Raw genomic sequence first — 10232 nt, 5'->3', positions numbered from 1 at the left:
ATTCTTAAATAACTGATCAAAAGACAATATAGGCATTTGTGCTTGTTTGCACAGTAAGGTGATTAAAAAGGGGAAAAACAAATGCCCTGTAGTTTTCTGAGCGCAAACATATAATTCAGCAGATATAATTTTCCCAACATCAATATGGCATCCACACAAAATAGAAGGCAAAAGTAAAATCATGTCCTTAGTAATTGTGGAATAGTGCATAGTGGGCATTAAACGAGTTCGAAGGAAAGTGAACCATACCCTCATTGATCGATTAAGGTTTAACCTCTTTATGGTGTACACTCATTTTTACCGTTTAAAAAATTAATTGCCCAACTGTCCATTGCTGCCAGCGATGTATGCAACATTCAATACACAAAGTGGTAGGGATTGCTAAGAAGAAAATTCAGTGGGAATCTACCGAGCTGGCTATTCACATTCGAATCAATCCAGATGCTCCATTTCTCCTGGAACAAATTCTCAGGCTTCATACCAGATGGTAACTCCAATATTAGCTTCCACAACAACAATGGAACAGTGACAGAGAACCTAAAGAGCCGTTTACTTCAATGAGAAACGTCGAGATTAAAGTTTCCGCCATGGTCACCGATACTAACGAATTAAGCTTCAACTTCAAACACTCCTCGACGGTTGGAATAGACTTGTCGAATAATTTGTTACAGGGTGAGATTCCGGACGTCCTCTTCGAAGTACAAGGACTGGAATATCTAAACTATCTTATAACTATCTCGACGGAGAACTTCCTAGTTTAGAGAAAATGTGGAGCTTAAGGGCCTTGGATCTGTCACATAATTCCCTATCTGGCCAAATCCCTGGAAACATCTCAACCCTGAAAGACCTGAAAGTCTTGAATTTGTCATATAATGATTTTTCAGGATCGGTTCCTGGTAACCAGGGATACCGGAGATTCCCGGGAGCATTTGCCGGTAACCCGGACTTGTGTGTGGAGTCGTCTGCTGAAGGATGTGAAACAGCAAGGTCCTAAGTAGTGGCTGGAAAGACATTTGAAGAAGTGGAAGGACCGATATTGGTTTGGGTGTTTTGTGTAAGTGCATTTGTTAGTTTCCATTTCAGTGTTGTGGGTCTGTTTTGTTCGGCTCGAGCTAGGAATTACATCCCGCATGCATTCAATAGTTGCTTCTTTCCATTTTCAAATTCCTTTTTTATCTCTACCATATTTTTCTAGCTCAGTCTTAAAAATGCATTTTTTATCTCTACCATCTTGTTGAATGCAATGCAATATACAATAAAATGTAATGACAAACATGAATACTTACACCTAAACTATCAAGTCTGAGCAGTTTCCCAAGTAAAAATGCATCTCAAATAACTAATTTTGGGGAACTGTCAATCATGGTTTTCATTTTGAAACGATGATTTTTCACTTATGTAGTCAAAATTCAGATGCTCCCAGGAAATCTACAAAGAGAAGTAAGTAACCCACGAAAGAAGGAACTCAAATTCGATTGATGACAACCTTAAAGGTACCAAGACTGAGATACTCTTCTAAGATTCCAATGCTAGTTCAAAACGAAGGAATACTCACGAAAACCATATTTCCTTTGAAATCTCACAAAGCAATGAAGGGCTCTAGTTCTACATGAAGAAAAGTAATGCTATCAAATGCAAGAGAGATTAGTTTAGTAAAACGACTTCACTGAATTGAAAGATAGATTCAATATCTGATCATAGGAAGAAGCCTGCTCCAAGAAACTAAAAGATTAAAGCTTGGTCATGTAACTTGACTATATGGTGCAATGATATCTTGTATATTCACCAAGGCTCCTTTTTTTTTGGAAAAGGCTTAAATATAAAATAAGGCTTAATACAAAAAAATAAGTGCCTATATTATAACTCTTTTTCAATAGGTGTCTAAACTATTTTTTTGACTCATCTCGGTACCTAACGTTACAAACGTTATCATTTTAGGTGTCCGGGCCGTCAATGGTGTTAATTTCTCCTGATAAATGACACGTGTCACAATCTGATAATTTTAAAAAAATTATTTAAAATTAAAAAAATTATATATTTTTTAAAAGAAAACACAAAAATTTGGGGAAACCCCAAAACTTTGAAAACCTTCATTTCAACCCCTAAACCCATATCGACTACCGCTCTTTGCCGTCAACAAAGCTCCACCCAAACTCACCTCCCCCTATCGACCAAAACCCCTATGAAATCATGATTGATCGACAGTCGATCGACAACGAATCAACGTTTTATACCCCACGAACTCTATGATGAAAATCACGATCCTACACGACTCTGACAGCCAACCGGCGACAATTACGACAACATGTGACTTGGAGGATGGTAGAGACTATGTTGGCCCTGGTGGTCATGGCCGAAAAGGGCGGCGATGACAGGTTAAGGTTTGGATTTAGGAATTTTGATGTTTTTTATAATTTAAGAGAAATTAGGGCTTTTTTATAAATATAATAATATTTTAAAAAAATAAATTTCAAAATCACCATATTATAACACTGTCACTTAACGGAGAAAATTAACATCGTTGATGGTCCAAGCACCTATAATGGTAACATTTGTAACGTTAGACACTTGGATGGGTTAAAAAAAGTTTAGGCACCTCTTTAGGAAAAGAGGTATAGTTTGGACATTTATTTTGGTATTAAACCATAAAATAAGTGCCCAAACTATATCGTTTTTCACAAATAGGTGCCTATAGTGACGCGTCATGTTGCCTAGTGTTACAAATGTTATCATTTTTGGTGTTCGGTCTGTACCATCATGTTGCCTACACTATTTTTTCTGCATCATGTTGCCTAGTATTACAAATGTTACCATTTTTTGAAATTACCAAAAGAACCTCAAAATCCTAAAATTATTTATTCCAACCCCATACCAGTCGTCGCCTACCATCACCTGCCGCCTTTGGTAGCATCGAATAACCATCCACCCATCATCAGTCCTCCACTGTCAACCATCCCTCATGTTGTTGTCCTAATACCCTAATCCTTAAACATAAATCCCTAACCCTAATTTCCAAATCTCTTACCCTATTCCTAAATTTATTAGATTATTTAGTTGATTTTGGAGAGGGAAAACAACGGCGAGGGGTTGTTGATGCAGTCGCTGAGAGGGGAACGACGGAGAGGGGAACGGTGAAGGTTATATGGCATGGGTGCACAAATAAACGTCGGAGAGGGGAAACGATGATGTGTTGTCGAATGATGACAAGATTATGATGTTCGGTGATGGGTCGGTGGTTCGACGGTAGTGGCATGGTTCGACGGTAGTGGCAACAAAAATGGTAGACGGTGATGGTTGTTAATGGGATTGGAATTAACTATTTTAGAATTTTAGGACCTTCTTTGAAATTTCAAAAAAATTAAGGTTTTTTTAAAAAAAATATGTATAATTTTATATTTTTAATTTTAATAATTTTTAAAATCACCTAAATGTCACACATGTCCTTTAACGGAGATTTTTAACGGCCATTACGAATCGGGTACCAAAAATAGTAACGTTTGAAGTTAGACACATGGATGATTCAAAAAAATAGTTTGGATACATATTCCTGAAAAGTGGTATAGTTTGGGTATTTTATTTTATAATTAAGCCTTTTCAAAAAATGAGAGATTAACCTTTTTTTCTAGTAATGGGTTAATTACACACTTAATCCCTCAAAAATTAGCTTCCTCACAAATCCCCCTACCCTAAGTAGGGATGACAACGGGCCGGGTTCGGGTCGAGTATTGATCCCCCCGTCCCCGTCCCCATTTAAAAAATCCATACCCGTCCCCGCTTAAAAAACCGCGGGGATTTAAACGGGGATCCCCATCGGGTAATCGGAGAAAATCGCGGGGAAACGGGTATCCCCGTTTGGCATAAACGGTTATTTAAACAGGAATCGGGTCGGGTATTGGGCCGGGTATATATATATATATATATTTAAATTAAATATATAAATATTATATTTTTTTTAATTTAAATTAAATTTATTAATATTATATATATATATATATATATATATATATAATTATTATTTTTAATATTTATCGGGACGGGTATCGGGCTGGGTAATCGGGGCGGGGATTACCGTCCCCTTTCCCGTTTAATTCGATTTTCGGTTTTTCCCGTCGGATTCGAATTTTTTTGCCATCCCTAAGCCTAAGCCTAAATGGGCCAAATTCTTCCAAATGAGATCCAACAGATCTCAAATGTTCAATTACGCTCCTCACTAACATCCCTAATAGATTGAGTGATGGAATAACGAAGCTTGCCTAAAACTATCCTTTTGGTTATCGTGAGTTTAGACGGTTGTCAGATACATTATTCTTATTCTGCCTTGATACGAAGCTATGGCATCTACAGCTTTACGTTAACGTCCTTATCTTTGTTCATAAAATGTCTATAATTCTGTTTTGTTACTTCATTTTAATTTAATTTTATGTGATTTAAAATTAAGAAATTAAGATTTCAGTTTAGTTTGGTGAAATAAAAATAAAAATCAACACATTGATAAAAATGCATTATATTTTAAAAACATTTCAATATTATTGTGATAAATAGTCAAAGTGACTTAAATTCCTAACATAAACGTAAAAGGGGTATATAGAATATTTAAAATAGGATAAAGTTACAAATGGTCCCTTGATTGTAGGTACTGCTTTATTAAGTCGCTCGACTATTAAAAGTTACAAAATGGTTCTCTAACTATAGAGTATTGTTCTGTTGAGTACTTTGACTATTAAAAGTTACAAAATGATCGTCCGACTATTCATTATGTTCCAAAATCATCCTTTTCTGTTAAAAATTGATAATATTCTGAGCTGAATGATAACTTGTTAACTGTGATATGATAAAATCTGGTCAATGAATCTCAAATGACTATCATATATCGGTCATCATGTTAACGTCAAGCTTAGACAACCGTCAATTCTTTAATAGAAATGACGAGTTTGGAAAATAATCAATAGTTGATTGACTGTTTTGTAACTTTTAATAATCATTGGATTTAACGAAGTAACATTCTATGGTTGAAGAACCATTTTATAACTTTTAATAGTTGAGGTACTTAATAAAACGATACCCTATTATCAGATGACCATTTGTATACTTTATTACCCTTTAAAATAATACTCCGTCCACTAAATTTAGGGAAATCCATATCCCTCAACAAATTGTCCGCATAATTCTCCTTCGTTTTCTCGGGAAGAAAAAAATAAAAGAAAAGAAACATTTTGTTGGTTTTTTTGGTTTATTGGCAAAAGCATGGGTCCTCACCGTCTCTTCTTCTTCAACGGTTCTTCTGGTGTTCCTCTTTTGTAGAACTCTGCGCCTAAGCATCATCATCTTCTTCTTCTTCTTCAACGATTTATTGACAAAGATCATCGCAAGCAGAAATGAATTGCATCTCTTGTTTCTCGTCGCCTAAAAGCAAGAAGGATTCCAGCTTCAGAGGAGACTGCAGTCACAGATCTCCCGCCCACCCCATCAAATATAAACCACCTGGTACGTCTTTTTTCTCGGCTAAACTACACTTTTAGTAGGGCAAATTTGCTCGTTTAGAGCGGTGGGAAAAAATAATTCCTCATACAATGCTTCTATCATATTATTTCTTAATGTAGGGTTATTGTTAGAGTGTCAAGGATAGAATATTAAAAACACCATGAGACGTAAATTTTTCAGGGGAAGAATTACCGTCTTCAGCTTCCAAACAATATTCATAGAAATGTAAGAACAAAATAATTAGTGATGGGCAAGACGCGTTGTAATCGATGTGTTTCTCTCAAAAAATTTGAAAATATTTTTGACGTTCTCTCCTTTATACTGTGACAAAAATCTTATATCATAAAATAATATGGTGGATGTTCTATTTGGGAAAATTTTTTTTTTTCCCATTGCTCTACAAGATCAAATTTCCCCTTTAATACTTCATTATTATTTTTGTTCTATTTTTTTAAAAAAAATTATACATAATGTTATATTTTAATTTTATTTTGACCATCCGTTAGAAAAGTAACTTAACAAATGATAAAATATTTTTTAAAAAAAATTAATGATAACGTGACATTACTTATAATGACAATTAAAAATGGGTAACTAAAATAAAACTAAAATTTAATATTCAATATAATTTTGAAAAAACTAATTAGATAACCAGAATAAAATAAAAAGTACAATTAAGTACTAAAGTGTAGTTTCTCTTCTTCTTTTTTACATGATGTAAAATTTCCAAGGAAGAAAGAGAAACAAGGATATGTTTAGATATAATTATATATGTTAAATGCATTGGGTGATTTTACATGTTTAATCTTTATTTGCCAAATAATGTTTTTACCTTTTGAAATTAGATTAATATATATAAATTATTTTGAAAATTAAACAATTATATAAAAATTTAAGAAAATAGTTACACAAATCCATTCAACTTTAAACGTTATATCTTTTACACCATTAAACTTTCAATTAATTTCATCATAATATTAAATTTTAATTTTAATTATATCATTCCATCTTTAAATATTCAGTAAAGACAATGACGTAGATAATCCCTTGACCAACTTAATATCTTGTTATTATTTTAATCAATAGTATCTATATATATAAAATTGCAGTTGCAATTAATTTAATTTATTTGATGATATTATTTTGTAATATTTATAATATAATTTTATATATGAATTTTATATTATAAAAATCGTATGATTTCCTTGAGATTTTGCCTACGTTTAATACTTAAATGGTGCAAGTTGGGCCATGTTGACCCCGTTTCAAACCGGCATATGGTTCTTCTATGCTATTGCGATTTAATTTTTGGATAAACGTTTATCACCTAAACTATTAATTTTATTTTATTTTGTTACTTAAATTTATAATATTTTTAAATTTATATCTAAAGTTTAGTTTTTGTTTCATTTTAGTACCATGTTTAAAATTTAATGTTAAGTTTTGAAAAGAATGAAAATTTAGGTACTAAAGCGGACCAAAACTAAAAGTTTAAGTACTAAAGCAAACCAAAATTGATAGTTTACATACTGATGCGTTAAGTTTTTAACGGTGGGTACTAAAAATAAAATGAAAACTAAACATTAGGTATTGTTTTGAAAAAATTGAAAGTTTAGGTACTAAAATAGATCAAAATTGATAGTTTACTAAATTCATATTATACCCTTAATATGTTTTTTTTAAAAAGATTATTTTATGATAAGTTTTTGTCTGTGTATTTTCATAATGAGATTTATTAGAAAAATATTATCTCAAAATAATTAAAACATGAAAATATTGTTTATGGATATGTGATTTTATTGAGAAAGAAAGATTTAAAGAATAAATTTGTTGTTTTTGTGTGGACTAAGAAGCAAAAAAAGAAAACTTGGAGGGTGAAAATGAGAATGTAGAGGCGGAAGCATTTACATTCCGAGAGCTAGCTGCCTCCACCAAGAATTTCCGTCAAGAATCTGTGTTGGGTGAAGGTGGTTTCGGTAAAGTTTACAAGGGCACCCTCCAGTCTACTGGCCAGGTTACACTCAAATTTTTATTTTTACTGCCTAATAATATTTCCTTTTAGGGCAAACTATACGTTCAATACTCCAACGATCACTTTATTTTGTTTTAGTCACTAAATTAATTTTTTTTAATCATACTTAACGTTTAGTTTTGGCTTCATTTTGGTTATATGGCTTTAAAAAATCAACGGTGAGACTTATATATCATCATAAGGTAATTTCATGTCAATATTGAAAAATAAAAAATATTATGTTAGCAGTTTTATTATTTTTTTGCGGTGAGTAACCAAAATAAAACTCAAACGTAATGTTATGTATGATTTTTTTTTTAAAAATAATTGGATAACAAATACAACAAAAGTGATAATTGGATAGTGAATGTGCCCTTCTTTTTACATATGATTTAATGTTAACATTATTGATTTTTGGGTAAACTACATGTTTAATATTTAAATTATTACTTTTGTTTCGTTTTGATACTTAAATTTTATTTCTTTTTTAAAAATAATGCTTAATGTTTAATTTAAGTTTCATTTCGATATGCTATCGTTAAAAAACTTAACGTGATGTTAACGGGTTACCATTAGGTAATGTCAAGTCATCATTGAAAAAATAAAATATGTCACGTCAGCATGTATGTTAATTTTTTAATTGTGAGGTACCAAATTAAAACTTGACCCATACATTAGGTTTGATTTTAAAAGAAAAAACAAAGTTTGAAAAATAAAACCGAACAAAATTAATAATTTAGGGACTAATAGTTTGCCCTTGATTATTTTATTGGTTGATTTGTTGTTTATTCCTAATCTCCCATTTTTGGAAATTGGAGATAGGTGGTTGCTGTGAAACAACTTGACAGGAATGCAGTGCTGGGAAACAAAGAGTTTCCTGCTGAGGTTGCCAGACTCAGTCGCTTACAGCATCCCAATCTGGTGAATCTCATCGGATACTGTGCTGATGGAGATCGAAGGCTTCTTGTTTACGAGTTCATGCCCCAGGGTTCTTTAGAAGACCATCTACTTGGTATAATTGCAATTTATTTGGTCATTTTTCATTGAATTTTCTGGTATTGTTGAAGAGAAACGTGACTTTGCAGGCAAAAATGCTCAGGGAAAGCCGTTAGAGTGGGTTACTAGGATGAAGATAGCATGTGGGGCAGCTCAAGGTCTGGAGTATTTGCATGTAAAGACCAACCCACCCATTATATACCGTGATCTCAAGTCCTCAAACGTTTTGTTGGATGAACAATTAAACCCGAAACTGTCCGATATCGGACTCGACAAGCTCGACCCTAGGACCGACAAGATGCCTATGCAATCGAGGGCAATGGGGACTTATGGTTACAGTGCACCAGAGTATTCAAGATCAGGTAGACTCACACCTATTGCAGATGTGTACAGTTTTGGGGTTGTTCTGTTGGAACTCATCACTGGAAGAAGAGTGATGGACACTACTAAACCTGTTGAAGAGCAGAATTTAGTTGCTTGGGTATGTGTATTTGGTTACTATAGTTCTCCAATCTTTCTGTACCATTGAACTTTTAGTAACTACCTACCTGTTGGCTGCTGGTTCTCTGTTTGAAACAGGCTCAACCGATATTCAGGCAACCGAGAAGTTTCCCGGAAATGGCTGATCCTTTGCTCAAGAAGCAATTCCCTGAAAGGGACATGAATCAAGCTGTCGGGATTGCAGCCATGTGTTTGCAGGACGAAGCCGCTGCCCGCCCTTTGATGAGTGATGTTGTGACAGCCTTGAGTTTTCTTTCCATGGCCAAAAATGACCACTCTGATCCTTCCAATCTCCCTCCCTCCATCTTATCCAAGCTGCAACTCCAGGAGTGTAGCGATGACGAATCGGACCATGATGACTGTGACAATGACGATGACGATCACGGTAACAGTAGCCGTAGCAGTAGCTGTTTTATGGTCTATTAGTATGCTAGTTCGATACAATAATTGAGTATGATGGTAGCTATTCTTATATGGATGCAAATCATTAATTATAATTGTAGCTCTTAATTTTTTTTTTTAGTGCTGATGGTTTGGATGGGAGACAATGATTAATGATGGTGGTTTCATTTCTTTTATTATTACATATAAAATAATTATATTATTAAAAATGAGAATAATCAATACGTTTATTTTTAAATATATTTAGGGCAAAGTATACAAATGGTCCCTTGACTATAGGGTGTTGTTTTGTTGAGTCTCTCGACTATTAAAAGTTACAAAATGGTCCCTGACTATAGGACATTACTTTGTTGAGTCCCTCGACTATTAAAAGATACAACATGGTCACCTGATTATCCATATTCTCCAAACTGATCATTTTTTCCATTAAATAATTGATGAGATTGACGTTAACCTGCTGACTGAGATATAATAAAAGTTGATACCATAATCATTTGAGATGTATAATCGTTTGAGATTATGAGACTAAATTTTATCATATCTCAGTCAACAAGTTAACATACAGGTCAAACAACCATCAATTTTTAATAGAAAAATACGAGTTTGGAACATATCAATAGTCGGGTGACCATCTTATAACTTTTAATAGTCGAGAGACTCAACAAAGCAATACCCTATAGTCGAGGGATCACTTTGTAACTTTAATAGTCGGTGACTCAACAAAACAACAACATACAATCGGATGATCATTTGCGTACTTTACTCATATATTTAATGCATCAAAATTAAATTTTAAACTGATCACATGTCTAATTTTGAGATTTATTCCTAACTGTATTGG

At 33.4% G+C, this 10232-nt stretch overlaps 1 protein-coding gene across 1 annotated transcript; it reads left to right on the top strand.

The window, feature by feature from the left end:
• The first annotated feature begins 766 nt into the window (after nucleotides 1-766).
• LOC120165834 (probable serine/threonine-protein kinase PBL25) lies at nucleotides 767-9421 on the top strand. The gene is made up of 6 exons (XM_039175274.1): nucleotides 767-987; nucleotides 1403-1440; nucleotides 7335-7495; nucleotides 8315-8504; nucleotides 8578-8969; nucleotides 9068-9421. Exons 1-6 carry the CDS (start codon nucleotides 767-769, stop codon nucleotides 9413-9415), a joined length of 1350 nt encoding a protein of 449 aa, XP_039031205.1. The 3' UTR covers nucleotides 9416-9421.
• The last annotated feature ends 811 nt before the right edge of the window (nucleotides 9422-10232 follow it).

Source organism: Hibiscus syriacus, unplaced genomic scaffold (assembly GCF_006381635.1).
Source record: "Hibiscus syriacus cultivar Baekdansim isolate YM2019G1 unplaced genomic scaffold, ASM638163v2 tig00111614_pilon, whole genome shotgun sequence".
NCBI classification, from domain to species: Eukaryota; Viridiplantae; Streptophyta; class Magnoliopsida; order Malvales; family Malvaceae; genus Hibiscus; species Hibiscus syriacus.
The sequence above is the reverse complement of the archived record's forward strand: the minus strand, read 5'-3'. Positions and strand labels throughout refer to the sequence as shown.